This window comes from Amblyomma americanum, chromosome 1, assembly GCF_052857255.1.
Source record: "Amblyomma americanum isolate KBUSLIRL-KWMA chromosome 1, ASM5285725v1, whole genome shotgun sequence".
Classification (NCBI taxonomy): Eukaryota; Metazoa; Arthropoda; class Arachnida; order Ixodida; family Ixodidae; genus Amblyomma; species Amblyomma americanum.
In genome coordinates this window covers 143,435,290-143,454,715 of record NC_135497.1, presented here as the reverse complement: position 1 = coordinate 143,454,715, position 19,426 = coordinate 143,435,290, and the positions used below count along the sequence as shown (strand labels likewise).

The 19,426-nt window shown below is 43.9% G+C and overlaps 2 protein-coding genes across 6 annotated transcripts in view; one reads left to right on the top strand and one right to left on the bottom strand.

Moving 5' to 3' along the window:
- Window positions 1-6,022: 6,022 nt before the first annotated feature.
- Rpn8 (regulatory particle non-ATPase 8) lies at window positions 6,023-9,599 on the bottom strand. The gene is made up of 7 exons (XM_077647117.1): window positions 9,309-9,599; window positions 8,750-8,842; window positions 8,388-8,485; window positions 6,905-6,985; window positions 6,741-6,832; window positions 6,547-6,658; window positions 6,023-6,487 (listed from the first exon to the last, which is right to left on the bottom strand). The coding sequence occupies exons 1-7, from the start codon at window positions 9,481-9,483 to the stop codon at window positions 6,197-6,199; spliced, it is 942 nt and encodes a 313-aa protein (XP_077503243.1). The 5' UTR covers window positions 9,484-9,599; the 3' UTR covers window positions 6,023-6,196.
- Window positions 9,600-13,202: 3,603 nt separating this feature from the next.
- The window catches only part of Cpsf160 (cleavage and polyadenylation specificity factor subunit 1), a 100,540-nt gene continuing 94,316 nt past the window's right edge, over window positions 13,203-19,426 (top strand). For 4 of the 5 annotated variants that reach the window (XR_013310862.1, XR_013310863.1, XM_077647114.1 and 1 more), the window contains exons 1-2: window positions 13,203-13,365; window positions 14,112-14,288. Coding sequence is in view for 2 of the 5 variants with exons in the window: in XM_077647114.1 (XP_077503240.1) it covers window positions 13,351-13,365; window positions 14,112-14,288 (192 nt within the window). In the remaining 3 variants the exon portion in view is untranslated. Of the gene's footprint in view, window positions 13,366-14,111; window positions 14,289-14,686; window positions 14,773-19,426 lie in introns of those variants that run through there. The other variant, XM_077647115.1, reaches the window with a different exon arrangement.

Here is a 19,426-nt window from a genome sequence, read left to right as displayed (position 1 = left end):
AGCTTCAGTCACAGACAATATTGCCCCAAATTAGGCCCACGGAAATAAAAGTACACGTGGACTCTTTGATTTATGTATCGCTGCGTTGACGGCAGTGCAGCAAGCCGCCGCGGGACTGGCTGACGTGTTGGTTGACTCCTCCTACGTACCGCGTTGAGTTAAAAAAAAAATCCGGGGCGTTTAATCCGATTTAATTAGGGCAATCGGCCACACAGGACAATAATTCAAAGTTTCTAAGAATGCTCGGAACGTTTAGATAGAGTTCCTGTGGTAAAAATACGAGTTCGGATTCCTCTTTACTGCACCTTTAAGTTTCTGAAACGGTCTCTGGTGTGTTAATTAAAATATGAATATTTGGTGTCATTTGGCTACGCTAGGGTTGATGTCAATTGTAAATACCTCCTTGTCAATGTTCGCACCAAACATAACATCGGCGCCAAATGAAATGTGGAAAGGAAAATTCAAAAATATTAGCTCTGGAAAGTATTCATTCATGCAGGCCAAGAGTGGCCTTCGCACTTCGAAAGTGAAAATTAGTACTTCGAAGTGAAAATCAACTGTTCCAGTATGCAGTCTCTCTCAATCAACATCTTCTCTTAATATCTGCATTTGATTCAACACTGATAGTACATAACAGAATCATTCCATTTTGGCTGCCGCGGTGGCTAAGTGGTTATGATGCTCAGCTGCAGGCCTAAAAGACACGGGCTTGATCCCAGCCACGGCGGTTGAATTTCAATGGAGGCGAGATGCTATAGGCCCGTGTATTGTGTAATGTTGGTACACGCTAAAGAAACCCAGGTAATCAAAATTATCCGGAACACTCCACTGCGGCGTCCGTTAAACACTAAAACCAATCCACTAATTCCACTTTGGGTTTTGCCGAGCTTCTTGTAAAGCAGAAATCGAAGGCGAACTTTGAGCAGTGAAATCCTGCAATGCTAGCAAGACCTCCAGAAGACAAGTGCACATGAAGTTTCTGGAAAGATTGCGTTCATGCAGAATATATACAAATTCACTCTTTATCTTTTCACATGGCACATATCTGCAGCTTGGCTACAGTAGTATATTTTGCCACATGTACATTTGATTCTTTTGTTGACAGTGCTAAAAAACAGGGACAGAAGACGTCACAGCCACTGAACTTCAACTTTATTCAAGAACACCGAAACACTGCATATATACCCAAGCACAGGCGCCGACAAGCGGCGAAAATTTTATGCACTCGTGGCAACAGAAATGATATGACAAGTAGTGGTAAAATGACAAGGGTTAAAAACCAAAGAATTGAACAGGGCAGGATAAAACCAGAACAAGATGAGACAAAGAAATATCTTTTACGAAGTCATTTAAAAAAATAAAAACCTCCGACACGTGAAATAGCGGTGCGGCTTGACTAAAGGAATTTGCAAGAAGGGGTCCGATAACATTGAACTAAAACATACACACCAACAAAGATCAAATGTGGTGAAAAAAAGCGTAGTGGCAAGAAAAAACCGCAATGAAAACACAATAGTGATTCGGTACGCAAGCGAAAGTTTAACAAAACTGATGAAGCCAACAATTAACGCAGCTTAACACAGAAGATGAAGTGTACTAGATAACTAACAGGATTTAAAAAAAAAACGGGGATGAGCAAGAAAGGTGAAGCCAGCAAAAAACACGCCTAAAGGTATAAGATGAGACGCAGTAAAACAGAGAGAAAGATAAAATATCAAAAAATTGAATTTAACAAAAAGTAAGTCTAAAAGCAAGAAAAAGATAGTAATAAAATGATAAAAAAAGAGATTGGCGAAAAGAGCACAGAATGTAACTCCTTGTAAAACCAAGATTAAGTCAAACAGCACATCTTTGGTAACAGGCGCGAAAACAGACACAACACAGGGCAGAAAGACGGGACGTGTTGTGTCTGTTTTTGCACCTGTTACCAAAGATGTACAGTTACCAACTTGCCCAGCAAGACGTTCTTGTAAGTCAAGCAGATCCAGAAAGTTTTCAGACAGTGAAACCGAGGGTGCGCTTACACTTTCACCCTCGAGCCTCAAAATATCGGTGGCTTCCACTATTTCACGTGTCAGCTTGTTCTGGTGCTTTTTTAACACAGTGGCTTTTTCGAACATTGGGTGGCATGGCTTTTGGATCACCACCAACTAGCCCGACAGCTTGTCCTATTCATGTACAATTGGGGACAAAAGTCTCGCTCAAATCTAGGTCAATAGCAGCAGCACCTCCTATAATCGTGTGATATGTCTAGTGCACATTAGATAACCTAAGTCTAACTTTCACCTCCACAAATGTGGCTTTGAACCACCGGCCTATAACAAAGCTATGCACTTGTTGCAGTTAATGTATCCTGGGGACTTGTCCCACAATAATACTGCCTAACCCAAAGGTGGTTATGAAGCTTTGGCTGGTTGATGACACCTTCTTATGCACTAACTTGACAGCAGCTGAAGTTTTTTGAGAAGGTTGGTGTCCACTAAGGCCTTGCTGCTCGCACCAGTTTGTCAGCGTTGTACATAACAAGAAACCGACTAGTCACACATTGCTTGTGTCCTTGCATATCTCCACCTCCCTCGCTGGAGGGAAAAAAGGGAAACTCTCGACTAATGACAAGACAGAAGCATTCATTGAATGTTCATTTTTTTACAGGTTTACATCTGCAAAGACTGCCAAAACTGATTTTTAAAGCAGTCCTTATAAGCATGTTTACAACTGTCAGAACAGAACCATGCTATTGTATTAAACTTCCATGATCTACTGTATATGCACCACACCTCCCAGTGGGGGGGTGGGGGGTGGGGGGGGGGGGGGTCTGTTACACAGTCTCCTACCATGGCCCATCAATATGTACTTGCTGCTTTAAAGCTTTATGCAGTGCAGGCAAGTGTCGAACACCTGACAACTCTGCCATATGCAAAGTTAGCTATGACCACACTCCAATATCATGCAATAGCAATTAATACTGCGCCACACATACATCTTTTCCACTGCATGCCAGATATCCTGGAAGTGAAGCAATCTTGCACCTTAAACTGACCAGGCTAGGTTATTGAACAATTTTACTTCATTATTAGTAATTCCTTAACACAATGCATCATCAATTGCAGGCAATGGCAGTATGAATTGGACAATTGTTGTTAAGTTGCAGTAATATACACGGTCTGTCCTGAAAGTAATCAGACAAGTCGGGGCATGGCACGCGCATGAGCTAGATTGTGAAACCGGTTTTGGAGGAAGGAGGGGGAACCTTCAGCTTCACAATGCGCAGCTCAGTTTGCTTCGAGCAAGCAAAGCGAGTGGACGTGTTTGAGCATGTACCCCTGTTTCATCACTGCGTCGAGGAAGGCATGGAGCAAATGTTGGAACAGCGCTACGTGGGGAAGCTTTGCATTAAACTGAGTAAGTCACCGACCGAGACGTTTGAAATGATCAAGACAACATGTGGGAATTATGCAGTGTCCAGATCACAAGTGTTCCAATGGCACAAAGCATTTACAAACGGCCGTGAAAACGTTCAAGACGACACAATCAACATTACCGTCCATAATCGTCGTCGACGGGCGCCCGGACTGTTGCTCATCATGAACGTCTTCACGGCAGTTTGTAAATGCTTTGTGCCATTCGAACACTTGTGATCTCGACATTGCATCATTCCTACATGCTCTTGGTCATGCCGAATGTCTCGGCAGGTGACTTACTCAGTTTAATGCAAAGCTTCAACGCGTAGCACTGTTCCAACGTTCACTCCATCGTTTCCTTGACACCGCAACGAAACAGGGGTACACGCTCAAACATGTCCACTCGCTTAGGCTGCTCAAAGCCAACTGAGCTCATCGTATTGTGAAGCTGAAGGTTCCCCCTCCTTTCCCCCGGTTGGGGGGAAGGAGGGGTCGAGAAGCCACGCCCAGTGATTACTTCATTACAGCTGTAACTTTGTTACAGCTTGCGGTGACCGAGCTTCCAAGGAGGATAATCATTCCTTCGTTATAAACAGTTTTGTTACAATGAGGTTCAACTGTATACGCAACAACTTTTTGAGTGCTATGTTTCGCAGTCATACTTAGAACCAGTGCTAAAGTTCTGAAATTCTGCATATTTGTCATACAAACTTCATTTCTATGTAAATTATAAGGATCTCATAGAAGCTTGCAGCATTACACTTTCAGCCATTACAACAGAACACTGCAATTTTCAGATTTATAAGCCATGTTAGTATTACTGAGGAATTACTTGAAGGAACCAGCGAACCAGGCAGGTGAAAATTAAAAACCTACTCTGGCTTTTAACCCAATTTTATATTCCCAACATTTTCTAAACAAGATTCAACACCTAGCTTTCTTTTGCATTTTTATGCCCAGAATTGACCTTTTGCAAAAGCAGGTCACGGCCATCCATTTTAATTCGTGATGTGCAGTCTTCTGCCATTGCTACCTAGCCAAAACACACACACACACAAGCTGCTGTTTGGGCTCTAAAGGCCGTTTACCAGCAACTCTTGAAGCCACTTCATGTAAAATGCCTGAATGGGGCAGCAATGTTGCCTGGGAGTGTGTTGCAAAGAATGCATTGGTTGGACCAGTAACACCGAATGCTGTGCTGGCTTTGAATGAGGGCCAGTTGTCAAGCGTTGTACTAGAACACTACACAGGGAAATTTGTGGCGACGGCTGATTGCCGGGTGGCTACTGAAGTTGACGCACCACTTTTATTGTGAACGAATTATTTTAACAGAGCTGTTCTTTTACTTTGAACTTCTTTACCTAAAAAGTTCTTGCAGCATTTGCCTCAATATTTCAAAAAAGGAAATTCCAGAAAAGCTTTTTAAATTATTAAAAACACATTTAGAAGTATACCAGAACTCCAGAGTGAACTTTTGGCCCACAAATTACTCACTGCTTAACACCAGAATGCAAGACACCATGTAAAAAACAGCAAAATTAAAATATCAGTACCAGTCCCACCCTTCTTCCTCCAATAGTTTAAAGAAAACTGGTCATAACATTGTGCATATTGCACAGCAGGTATGGGTTCTACCTCACCCCCTGAAGCACCTTTTATAAATTCTCTAGCACCTTGTCCCCATGAAAAAACTTTACATGTGCAAACTCAGTTGGTGCAGTGAAAGCTGCAAAGCTTTCTCTCGTAACCGTATGGCTGTGCTTTGGTGCATGCAAACAAGTAATTACTCCCCTATTACACATCTACTCAACCTACGAAAATTCTCCAAACATCGCCCAAACACCATTCTCATTTCGAGCTATTGATAAATTTGCTCTCGCCCTACCACCTGCTAGGAGTCTTGATTGGCTCTGTTGATGCAGCAATTGACCCAGACAGGCGGTGGTCCCAGGTTCGAACCCCAGACCAGGACGAATTTTTCTTCACCTACGATACCTTTGTGAAAGCTGAATAGCTTTCCTCTGTAGCTGTATGGCTGCACTTGGGTGGATGCTAATGAGCAATTACTCCCATACTAAAGTTCATTCTTAAGGGGGAGGTCCTTTCTTGTAAACACTTGCACAATCAACAAGCAGATGCCCACTCAGACCATATATATTTAATAGTCACCAAGCACGTATAGACGACAATACTAGTTCTTCACTTTCAATCTTCTTTAAATACATTGAATACCATCAGCTTGCATCCCATAGAATGAAGTTACCAACACCTTTTGATATCTACACCAGAATTAGTTTTTGACAGAAACAGCAACAGGACTCCAAAAACACCCCGAGGTAAACATATTAGATTCTTTGTTAGACATAAAACTTCAGATTAAAAATTGGTCGCTTCCATTAACTGTACCAATGCAGCTCAGCAGCCGATAGTACAGATGCAGTGTAATCTAACATTCATGCTCAGCCAGCAGCAACTGTGCTCGACTTTCACCTGCTAGAACCGTTCCACTGAAAGAAAAGAAATGAAAGGGAGGGAAAAGGGTGGCTGTCCCAGCAAGCAGAAATTCTTGCTGGAAGCCTTAAAAGTTAGAATAAGAAAGAAGCACACAATCAAGCTTTACACTAGGTGGTTGAATTCAGCTTTACTATTGAGCAGCTCTCCTCAGCAGACAGCCACTAGGCTGTCATCCTGCAGGCCAATGCACAACTTGCAGGGCCTGGCAGTCATGTGGACATGCCAAAAGGCAGCCAAGCCAAACAGCAGCACAGAAAGCCAGCTTCTCAGAAATGGATGGCTCACGCCTTGACTTCTTTCTTTTTCTCCTCAGGTTTCTTATCCTTGGGCTCGTCTTTCTTTGCAGATTCCTTCTTCTCAGCATCACGGTTGGTGATCTTGTTGTTGATGAGGTTATGCAGGGCCACAACAGAGCGCACCAAAGATGCCAAGTACACAACCAGCATCTGGTCATTGGTCTTGATGTAGAGAGACTTGACAAAATCTTGAAGGCCTACATTAGGCAGCAAGTTAAAGATGTCCTGCAGCTGGTAGATGATTGTGTGGTTCACTGGCAGTGTGCCCATCACCACCTGTAAAAGCCCACAAAGCAATGGTCATCCACCAGATGCACACCACTCACATTACTTACCTGCTCCAGATAATCCCGTATGTGATGCACCTGTCCCTGCAGTCCCTTCAGGCCCATCAACTGGTTGGTTATTCTCTGTGAGAGTGTGCCCAAAGTGGTGTCCTTGATGTCCCTGCATGCAAACAAAGCCACCAGTGGTGTGCTCAAGCCCCAAAACATACAGCCATGCGTGCTAAGCTCATGAAAACACTCACCGAAGAAGGTGCTCGACTCCAACCTCCTCAGCTTCTTCTGCTCCTATTTCACTGGGGACATGCTCGAATGTCTTGGTGGTGGGTGTGCCATCCTGCAAGCATAGATGGGAGACGGCTGTAGTACAAGCTGGGCTACAAGGCCAGTTGTAAAAGCAACCACTCACGTCATGCACTTCTTCAACAGCTATGTATGCTTCTGTGGGCAGGCCAATGGACAGCAGCTGAGCATCGATGATGACAAGCACCTACAAAGAAAAATAAGGGCTGCTCCCTGAGCCTTGAAGCACATTTAACATATCATCAAACTTGCCACCCACTTCAGCACTGAACCGTAAGCAGCTGAATAGTAATTTTTTTTTTTTCAATCCAAAGCTACACCACAGCACACAGTAGTTATTCAACGCTGCACCCAAATCTTTGCACCCAGGTGTTCTTGCATATTAAAAAGAGCAATGGGCAAAAAGCTAATGCTGGCGAGTGTGACACAATGGTACAAGCAAGCTCATACTAAGTCTGAATGTGAGTCAAAGGGAAAAAAAATAAATCACTCTGTCATAAATGTCGGTCACACTGAGACAAGACCTTAATATAGACATCCCAGTCTGAATTACCAGTTTGGTAATTCAACAGTTTCCTGGATCACATACAGCAAAATTTGCACGATTATGCAATGAGGCAAATAATTAAAAACATGAGAAATGTAATAATCTACTGATAAAACTTTTCAGATTGCCAATGCCAAGAGTTTGTTTCATATAGATGAATACAGCTGACCACATTTTTTGCGTTCAAGACAATGCAGAATGTAGACCATTACCATGCTATCATCCTGGATAAAAGATGCTTATGTGACTCACCTAACATGTTTAATGAGTATTCAAGTACTGCACTTTCCAGTATGTGTCATTTTTTTTCCCCCAAAATTTTTCATCGGTGTGACTTATATATGGCAAAAAATGACATGCCACAGCACACCAATTTTTTGCCATGCCCAATAACTATGTTTGAAAAGAAAATGCAAGTGTAAACGAGGCAAAAAAAAATTATTCTTTTGCGGAGGAGCAAGAAACACTTGTGGAGCAGGCGTTCATCTGCTATGTGCCCCCCAAGCATGGCAGTCGGCAGCGTTGCACCAGTGTTGTGGCTGTGCGCCAGTGTATACCACCTATAGCAGCAAAAAGCAACATGTTTCAGTTGGCGCAAGTGTTGTCAAAAGCTCAACTAAGCCGCAAATGAACATTGCAGAAGACTCTGCAGGTATATGATAATAAAACCTCAAATCACTTTTGCATGCACTATTAGGCTGCAGCGGCACTGCGCAGAGACATGCGTTAAATTAGGCAGCAAAAAGACAGAAAAATAAAAGTGCCCAGTCCACACCGCCAATTGGCACAATGGGCTACTGCGCAGATACCGTAGAATTTCAACCAGAAATATGACTTGCATGCTAGCCTACGCATATGCACCGTTTGGCAGCACATTCGCTTTTTGCAAAGTGCCAACGTGGCTTAAAAACAAACGAGCCTTAGATAGCACTTTTTACAAGACAAACTGTGTCAATTGCAGTTTCCATTTTTCGCCCTATAGCTCCAAGGCCCTTAGCCATATTTAGAGCATTTCACTACTTGCAAGAGGAAAACTACTCACAGAAGTGCTGCAGTACCTTCGCACCAGCTCATTGATAGGAATGTCACTAGGGTGCAGGTTTGGGCCTGTGTGGTACCAACCAACAATGCGTTCCCGTGCTACAATGAAAACATGCCGAAGCAGTCATACAACATCTTTAGTGACAAGGCACACAAGCGTCACTTCACTTAAGTGTCATCACTGGCTGGAAACAGTTACTAAGAAATATCTACTTGTTGAATGCGGACATAAATGCAGTTACAGCACAAGGCTTCCATTCTTGATTGATCACGAATTGATCTAGGCTATTCTGACGAAAATGTGCCTGTTGACAGAAATGCACACGACAAAAAGAAGCAACAAGGCTACCAGCAAACCCTTACCATTCACTTTCTTGAACATGGAGTACATGTTTTCGAGGTAGTCGTGATCCAAAAACCACACAGTCTTGTCTTTTTCATCTTCGTCGAATGGAACTGCAAAAAGAAAACCGCAACATCATGACTAAGCGATCTCGACCTTACGACTGTATTCCACAGTACTGCACCACGGCTAGCATAACGAAACATCACGCCGCTTGGAAAACGTCACAGCTTGGAAGGTCGCCAGGCAAAGCGAACTTCAGACCCACTCATAGGCATTACACGCAATTTTGTGCAAACAAGTGACACGCAACTTTGTGCAAACTAAGATAACTTTTGCAGTAACAGGCGACACACGCGGTTGGTGTGCGCAGTATCTGCTGCTGGAAACGGCCCAAAAAAAGAATTCTGTCGCATGGGTGAAATATGCACCAAAAGTCAGTTACATTGCAAGTAGTGACAAAGCAGTTCTATTAAGCCAACTACGGTGCTACCAGCAACATAACGTGTACTGTAAGGTTGTTGATTGAAATTAACAGTACACTATAGTTCGAGGAACTCGTAGTAATCAACTACTTACCAGCAAAGCTATTAGAAACGTCCAAAACACCTTTTTCTTTCCACGAGCCCAGTAAGATGCCAACAACTCTATCTTGGTGGCCGGTCTTTCCCATGCGATTAAAATGATCTACGACGCTCAGCAGCACCAGTGGATGCACCACAACCTTCGAGACTGGATGATCTGTGCCAGTCATGATTCCAGGAGTAGATTTCTGTCAGAAAGAGTCACTGACAAGGTACAAATTTTCAGCGAGAAAAGCAAGGCCGCGAGGGACTTTTGACGCCACCTGCATTCGTTGATGCAGTAAGCAGTAAGCGCTAGGTCTGACTTTGTAAACAAAAAGATTGCCAGAAACAAAAGTAACGTGAAGCCAAATTTAAAAATTGCTACGCTGTTTTAAACTTCACATAATAATTAATTAAATAAGATTAAAGAATATTTATTGAGGAAATTAAAATATTCAGTGGCGCATGCCATGGCCACCGTTTCCAGCGCGAGAAAAGAAAAGAGAAGTGCAATCCTTGTCTCTTACGGACCGGTATGCCGGCGGTAGATGGGGAGATGTGAAGTGTAGGTAGTAGTAGCTCTATGGTGTGAAGACCGCGGCGCCGCCACTATTGACTAGGGAGGGGGGGAATACGGCGCTTCCGTCGGGGGCGCCGTCAGCCTGGCCAGCTAGTCTCAGGGTACCGCGTTCGCTGTTTAGTGCTGCTTTGTTTCCTTTCCGTTTTTTTAGTAATTCTTCAACGTTGGTGGCATGAGCAGCTGTCGCTACCCCTTGACACGCTTTGAAAGATCATGTCAACACTGAAGAAAAAAACGCAAAGGTGGTGTTTTGTGCAGGGACTCCGTAACTTTTTTTTTTTCTTGGGGGGGGGGGGGGGGGGGGTCAAGACTTGGAGCTTATTTTGTTATTTATTTAATGCTCATTTACGTAATAAATTTTGTATTTTTATTATTTTTTATTTTCCAATGCTCAGAGGTTGATGCAAACTGTCACGTTGTGGCGACGACACTCCAGCAGTCAGGAAGACAGCGAAAAGGCTTCCAAAAGAAGCTGTTAAGTGGCTGACGCGCGCCCGCTACGAACTGAATGACTCGGCGACGGCGACAGCCACAAACGTGCTCGGTGGTCATCGAAATGAATGCTTGCAGTTCTTGGCCGCGCACAATTCAAAGGCAGGGGTGGTTAAACGGGCTAGTTGGTAGTTCATATTAAAAAAAAAAACAGCGCACCTTAAGACAAGGACAGAGGAAGATATAACCACACAGCGCTGACTTCAACTAGTTGCTGACTTCAACTAGTTGAAGTTGAAGTGAGCGCTGTGTCGTTATACCTTCCTCTGCCCTTGTTTTACGGTGCAATTGGTTTTTGGGGAAAGGAAATAATGCAGAAACTGTCTCACTTATCTCGGTGGACACCCGAACCGCGCCGTAAGGGAAGGAATAAAGGAGGGATTGAAAGAAGAAAGAGGTGCCGTAGTGGAGGGCTCCGGAATAATTTCGACCACCTGAGGATCTTTAACGTGCACTGACATCGCAAAGCACACTGGCGCCTTGGCGTTTTGCCTCCATAAAAACGCAGCCGCCGCGATCGGGTTCGAACCCGGAAACTGCGGATCAGCGGGCAGCGGGTGCCGTTTTTTTTCCAGGTCTCAATTTAAAGCTGACAAGGAACCTTCCAGTAAAAAACCAAAAGCATTTGCACGTGGCCACGATCAATGGAGGTAAGTCTGGTTGCACCTCGCTTTACGGCTTTATCATTTTGTTTAAACAAAATGATAAAGCCGCGTGCCGGCGGTGCTGAGGGCGAACGAACAAACGTGCAAGAGATTCACGGCAATATAAAACGAATTGAAATGGGAAGCTGTACGCACGAGGAGGGATCAATTGCATTTAAAAAGTTTGTGCATAGTTTTTTTTAATTCCGCTAATCATGATTATGTACACGGGTCAGACAGTCGACTTAATTCTGTTGGGACATGACTGGTTATACGAAATGCTTTACATCTGGCTACGAAGCAAAGTAGCTCAGCGCCACTGTGATTTGTATTAAAGGAGTCCTAGAACTGAAATGTTTCACTTGTCACAACTCCGACACAAGTGCAAGCAGTCGGAGACTTGGGGGGGGGGGGGGGGCGGCGCCCCCTGTTCTGGGGTCCCTGGTTTTGTGCCAGGTTGCGATGCCGGCTACATTTAAGTCGGGCAGCGATAATGTGTCTCTCTAACCCGCCGCGGTGGCTCAGTGGTTAAGGCGCTCGACTACTGATCCGGAGTTCCCGGGTTCGAACCCGACCGCGGCGGCTGCGTTTTTATGGAGGAAAAACGCTAAGGCGCCCGTGTGCTGTGCGATGTCAGTGCACGTTAAAGATCCCCAGGTGGTCGAAATTATTCCGGAGCCCTCCACTACGGCGCACCTATTCTTTCTTCTTTCACTCCCTCCTTTATCCCTTCCCTTACGGCGCGGTTCGGGTGTCCAACGATATATGAGACCGATACTGCGCCATTTCCTTTCCCAAAAAAAAAAACCCAATTCCGCGCGCCTGCCTAATAATAATAATAATAATTGGTTTTGGGGGAAAGGAAATGGCGCAGTATCTGTCTCATATATCGTTGGACGCCTGAACCGCGCCGTAAGGGAAAGGATAAAGGAGGGAGTGAAAGAAGAAAGAGGTGCCGTAGTGGAGGGCTTCGGACCACCTGGGGATCTTTAACGCGCACTGACATCGCACAGCACACGGGCGCTTTAGCTAATAATAATTGTTTTTTTTTTTTGTGGAAAGGAAATGGCCCAGTATCTCTCATATATCGTTGGACACCTGAACGCGCCGTAAGGGAAGGGATAAAGGAGGGAGTGAAAGAAGAATGGGAGAGAGAAAGATGCCGTAGTGGAGGGCTCCGGAATGATTTCGACCACCTGGTGATCATTAACGTGCACTGACATCGCACAGCACACGGGCGCCTTAGCTGATAATAATTGTTTTTTTTTTGTGGAAAGGAAATGGCGCAGTATCTCTCATATATCGTTGGACACCTAAACCGCGCCGTAAGGGAAGGGATAAAGGAGGGAGTGAAAGAAGAAAGGGAGAGAGAGAGGTGCTGTAGTGGAGGGCTCCGGAATAATTTCGACCACCTGGGGGTCTTTAACGTGCACTGACATCGCACAGCACACAGGTGCATTTTGCGCTTCGCTACCATCGAAATTTGGTCGGAATGGAACCCAGGTACTAACTACCCCGGCGAGTAGGGTGTACATGGGTTAAAATTAAGTTAATCCAGCCGCCTGATACTCACAAAAAAGTCAAGAGGGTTAAGCGCTGTGTTCTGTAAAAATGTTTTCTGTAATAACTGCACAATTTTAATAAACTTGTGTTGATCCGCCAACGTTTTGTCCTTTATAATATTTTTAACGACTGTACCATAACGACTCTATATATTGCACCAATCTCTTCCTCCCTTTAAAGTACTATCAGAATCGCAAATATGCGACAAATGTGCGGGCGACATATGTTCAAGGTCGTTCCAGCGTTCTGACCTTTCCACAGTAATTCCTATGATGAACTGTACTTTCTATACGCATAAGTGCGCCAACCTCGGCATTGGAGATAAGCGTTGAAGATCAAGCCCCTCGTTGTATCAGCTGCGTGGTCAATGCTGGTAGTTTCTCACGTGGAATAAGAGTAGTGAAGCATTAAATTAAATTATCTTAGCGTCTACATTGCTGAAAAAAAGATACTTGTCAGCGTCTAAAGCATTCAAGCGGATAAAAACACGCGTGACCAAATCATTTCGCCGGGCCGGAGCAATGCAGACGCCGCGAGAAACGACGGCGCCCGCTGGCAGCGCCGTCGCGCGGCAGGAAGGGGTTTTGGGGCCAGCATCTGGAAGCCGGTCTCTACACCTTCCCATTCTAGCCACCCTCCGGCGGCCCGCGGCTAGATTCTAGCCACCCTACCGCGGCCACGGCGGCTGAATTTGCGGTCTGTTGTCGACGGAGGCGGAGTGTTGCTTGTATATAATCGTTCAATACTTCGTTGCTCTTTGTCATTAACTGTTCGTCATGGATACTATAAAGGTAAGCTAGAAGGCCTGCACACTCCGGCACAGAAAGCCAAAATAAATGTCTGCGGCCCTTTTGTAGTGGAAGGCGCCAATATTTCTGATCTCAAGGGTTCGAGCTAGGAGCGGCGGTCATCGGCACGCTGAGCCGCGTTTACGACTGCCGGTTTGATCGCTTTCAAACACGTGGTTTTGTCTTATCCTTGCACGCCTGCAAAACGCTTTTGAGCCGTTTCACTTTTGCGTGTCCATTGTCTTTGGGTATTTAAGGGAAAGGATAAAGGAGGGAGTGAAAGAAGAAAGGAAGAAAGCGCGCGCCCTTGTGCTGTGCGATGTCAGTGCACGTTAAAGATCCCCAGGTGGTCGAAACTATTTCGGAGCCCTCCACCACGGCACCTCTTTCTTCCTTTCTTATTTCACGCGCGCGCCCGTGTGCAGTGCGATGTCAGTTCACGTTAAAGATTCCCAGGTGGTCAAAATTATTCCGGAGCCCTCCACTACGGCACCTCTTTCTTCGTTTCTTCTCTCAGTCCCTCCTTTATCCCTTCCCTTACGGCGCCGTTCAGGTGTCCAACGATATATGAGACAGATACTGCGCCATTTCCTTTCCCCAAAAACCAATTATTATTATTATTATGTTTAGTACATTTTACTCCCTAGTGTTACATCAGTAGTCGCTCTCAGTGTTGTGCACACGCTATTTGTAATTCATCATTTGCTTGCAGTGCTAACATTTTTGTTGTTTGTCGCTTTTCTATGCAGCATTTCGAAGAGCGGGTGAAGATGTCAACCAGCATGTATGCTGTGTTCAAACAAACTCACCCGCCGACCGGCGTCGAACATTCCGTGTACTGCAACTTCTACAACCTGCGGGAAAGGAGTCTCGTCATTGCTGGTTCATCTGTCCTGAAAGTGTTTCGTCTTGTACCTGAAAGTGATGTGAGCTTTTTTTCGCACTATGCTGGCCAGCCATATCCAATTTACCGGGGACGTGTTTCATCACCAACTTTCGTATTTCTTGATGGATCTTGATGACATTGTTTTGTCATGTTATTAATTAATGCTTTTAAACTTATATGCACAGAACTTTAGAAAAGACATCTGGATAAGTTTTTTCTACATTTTTTTCTCATCTACACCTTGTGAAAAGCCTGCGGACTAAAATTGTGGTAGAAGACTGGTGCAATATTTACTGTATTTCTGAATGCATGCTCCGCGTGACACCACAAACTTTTTTTTCGCTACACAAACTTTTTGTTCTCATTTCTTGTAAACCAGTTGACATAACTGCCTAAACAGTAAACAAGATGTAATACCAATAATCTACTATCCATCAGAATGAACAAACAAGATTGTCAAGAGTGCAACAAAACAGACTGGGTCATAATAGACAAAACAGCCATGAAGAAATCTTCTGTAGAAGGTGAGCATTAGAAAACGAACTGAGAAAAACTGGATTTTAAGGTGGTCACGAAACATTTTTTAAGTACTTCACGGTGGATTTCAGCAGTGAAACTTAAAGACAGCATAGAATATTGTGAATACAAGTGGATACGAAGATTTCCTAGAAAAACAATTTTTTTTGGCCATTTTTTGCGATTTGAAAGCCGCATCCCCCCTAAACATGCAGCCTTAGGTGCGAAATCTCTGCATACGGCTTGAGCCAAAAATGCTGTCCTTCACTGTTGTGCATGCACCGGAAACCTACACAGTAACCAGACTAGTTAGGTTGACACTTCAAGAATTCCTTCACCTATGCAAACGGTTTTTTTCGTGCTGAAAATTTGAGGTCTGCTTAAAGGGACTGACCATTGACCAAAACATGTTGTGCTTACGGTGGAAATGAAGAGATCTTGCCTCATAGCACTCTAGTATTGGAGAAACGAGGATCTCAATTTAATTTGGCATTGAAAATAAGATAAAGCAAACTGAAGTGCAATCTTGTGGTGAAATCCTGCCATTATAGGTGTATCCCACTACACTACATTATAGGTGTATCCCACTACACTACATTATAGGTGTATCTCACTTAAATATCACTGCTTTGTTTTGAATTCACAATGTTTTTTTCTGCTCTCAGCAGTGTTTGGCATGTTTTATTGTAGCTTATATTCTCTCCAGTGCACCCTTCAGTGACAGCCAACTCCCTGTTGCATTGCTGATGACGTGCTTTAGCTTTTGCCACAAGGTAGCACCACAGTGTTTTGCATTTCTTGGATGAAGTGGTAACCACAGTCCTCTGAAACTTTAGTCGATAAGGCGTATGTCATGATGCCGTAACAGCTTTGTGTGTGGAAACTGAAATGGACGCTGCTCTATTCTAAATATGCCCAAATGCTTTCTGGCGGGTGAGATTTATATATCAGTTTTCTGTCGCATTACTTGGCTCATTGAGCAAAAATCCCGCTGTCGTCAGGAAGCCGTGGCTGAAATGCCGCTCGTGAATGGCATCATCACCCCTCCTGGAGCACACAAGGTAGGGGCAGATTGAGAAAGGCAAGGCACTTTCGCGGTGAACGGAAACAGGTTTGGAAGCGCCCCTGCAGTGTTATACAATAACTTCTCCACTGGATAACAAAACAGACTGGACTCAAGATAGGGGTGGAGCTTATGGAGCCTTCATCATATGAAGTTGAAGTGCTTGCACCTACATCATCAGGCGAGAGAGATAGCAAAGCGTGGCCGGAAGTGACTGTTCACTGCTAAGGAAGTATGAGACCATTGCAACGCAGTGAAACGTGTGAAGCGAGCTGATGCAGCGAAACAATGTTCACTAACCCCAAGTACATGACAACAATTCGGCGACAAATATAAATGCTCTTGCATTTACACATCGTAAGAATTGCTTAGGTGCCCCCATAATTTTTTGGTGCATCACTGTTGCCGACGCACAGTCACCCCCATGTTCGCTGATCATGGTTTCCAGCATCAAGACAAGTAAAAATGGGTGGCTGCCTGCACTGTTAAAAAAATTGTCAGCTGCAGCATTCTTAACAAAATTGTTGCAGAATCGAGCACCGTAGACAGCAAGCTTTTGTTCTGTCAGAAAAAAAAATTAGGTGCTTAAAATTCAGTGCTCAGTTGATTTAAGCAGTCCATTCAATAGCTTCTTGCCTTATTCATGCAATATGAAAACTGCTGTCGTCTGTGGAAGGGGTCAAAATGCCAGCCAAGTGCATTGGCATTGTGGCCACCGCCTACAAAAGCCAGCGGCAGGTTTGCGCATTCCGTTTTCCTGGCAGATAAAAACACTAGTCCTCTTTCTGCCTAAATTCACTCCTCTGAGGCTAGGTCTTGCAAGTGATTGAGTTATTATATTACTATGGCATGGGCTGGACAAGTGCATTACTCAAATGCATTACTGCATGTAGCATACCTCAATAATAATAATTTCACCCTGCAGGGGTGGAGGGTATGCCACCTATATGCGAAAGCTGAGCAGGCATTAACCAACTATAAATGAGAATTTTTTTTTAAAGTGTAAGAGTAATTGTGTTAATTACTGTATTTATTGCATTCCCAGGTGGCACTTATCATGCGTGAAAGTATCTGCTCACTGTCTTGGTCTGATGAAAACTTTTTTAAACTTTAAACACTGCATATGAAACTGACCTGGACACCTGTATCTAAGACACATGCAAGGCTTACTGTTACAAATCCTAGCAAGCATTGCTGTGTGGACATGTAAACTGTTTTGGGTACTATGTGTTGCTTATTGTAATATGATACTGCCTCCCACTTATATCTGCCTTTCTGTGTACTCGTGGTGTGAAGTAGCAGGCCAGAAGTCTGTTCCTCTGGCTGGAAGTGTCCTCTGGCTGACTTCTCCACGTTTTGCAACTTTAAAGCTTCCCGTTTCTTTGCTTCAGCCGCTGCGGTGTCTCAGTGATTATGGTGCTTGGCTACTGACGCGGCGGTCGAATTTCGATGGAGGAGAAATTCTAGAGGCCCGTGTACTGTGCGATGTCAGTGCATGTTAAAGAACCCCAGGTAGTTGAAATTTCCAGAGCCCTTCACTAGCGCATCCCTCATAGCCCGAGTCGCTTTAGGACGTTAAACAACCATAAAACCGAAGCGTATTTCTTTGCTTCATGCTTTTGGAAAAACAGTGAGAATTCATCAATCTGATGCAGTGCAGATGTTCACAAGGGAAACCCACTAGACTAAAAGTGGGGTACACAAAATTTGTTCTGCCTGAGCTTGATTACTTTGCTGTCTTTGCTGGTCTCCACTAAAATGACATCTGTAGGCTGGGCCTGCAAAAGAATGCAGGCGCTTAAGAGACCTTGTTACCATTGTGTGTGGCCAGGCTCACTAGTATCAGTTGTATTAGGGCAATTTATGATAACATCATCCATTGGGTGGCTGGTCAACATTGTGGATTCACCTAATATTTTTGTGTCATTGCTTGATGACTGGGAGGCAGGGATCAGCCCTTATTATTGGCTGGAAAAAAGCATTTCAAAGCATAATTTTTGATTATGAAGAGGGGGCTTTCCATGCTTAAGCGCACTGTTTCTGCCAGCTTTGGTTGTGAAGAAGTGGAGATATTTTCTGAGGAAATCTCTGAAAAGGTATACAGTGAACCTATGACTGCTGTAGAGTGCGCCCAGTTATCTTTGACGACTTCTAAACATTATTCTTGTTCTGAATTTTGCAAACTTGGCACACAAACTCTTTTTGCTAACTCTGGAGGCTTTTTCCAAAAGAAGTAATAAGCAATAACTGCTGTTTAATGGTGCATTTTACACAAATATGTCTACCAATACGAAATTCACTGACAAATTTTTTCCGGGCAAGGAAATATTTTGCAAACCGCAGGAAAGCAGAGGACCATGAGAAATTCGGGTGGTGATTAAAAATTTTAATAGTTTTTGTTTTTAAACGAAAGGAAATGGCGCAGTAATTGTCTCACATATTTAGGTGGACAATGGAATGGCGCCCTAAGGGAAGGGAGGAAGGTGGGAGTGAAAGAAGAAAGGAAGGAAGAGGTGCCGTAGTGGAGGTCTCCCGAATAATTTTGACCACCTGGGGATCTTTAATGTGCACTGACATGACACAGCACACGGGCGCCTCTTGCGTTTCGCCTCCATCAAAACGCGGCCGCCACGTTTGGGTTCAAACCTGGGTACTCTGGCTCAGTAGATGAGCACCTTAAAGAAGTGTAAATACCTAACTTTTGGGTGCGCGTTTTCTTGTTTATAATGATGCGTAAGGCATTATTATACATGGATTATCACCTGGTATTCTCCTACGACTGCAAAATAATTTGTAATCGCATTTCTTTCTCATGATGTTTCGGTTTCAACAGCTGAATGAGGACTGTGACGTCAACGTGTGCTTACAGGTCGTGTGAGACATGATAAACTGCAATGTAATCGCTGCCTCCACATTCGTTGCCGTTCCAGCTCTTGAGGAAGGCTGGCTTCAGCACCGCAGTAAATTAAAACAATGAACTAGTTATTATATGGACGTTTTTCCTTGCCTCACTTGGCGCAAAAGCACTCGATGTCGCAGCCATCGTTGACTGTTGAAACCGAAACAGAAACAGCATGACAGAAAACATTCGATTATAAATTATTTCGCAGTCATAGGAATATCACAGGGCGATTCATGCGTAGTAGTGTCTTCCGCATCTTTGTAGAGAAGAAAACATGCCACAAAAATTAGTTGTCTATACTCCTTTAACCACTGAGCCACCGCATAAATATTCATAAGCATTAAAATCTTGGTGCATAATATTGCTGATGTAGTATACAGCATCTCTGAGCGCCTTTATTACGCACATTTCTGTTTTTGCCTACTTTGGTTATGAATAATTACAATTATTCTGCAAGGCTATGCAGCAAATTTTTTAGGACATTTCTGATTGCAGTAGTGTTTGCCTTGCTGTTGCCTTGTTGTTGCCTGTTTGTTGTTTGGGAACTTGGCTCACAGAAAGTTTCTTTGCTAAGATTGGAGTTTTTATCTCAGAAAAGAAAAAATGAACTCCAGCTAGTTTACTCAGCATTCTATACAGCCTTATCTACTAAATGAGGAAAAAGTAAATGGCATATGTTTGACAACTATGGAAATAT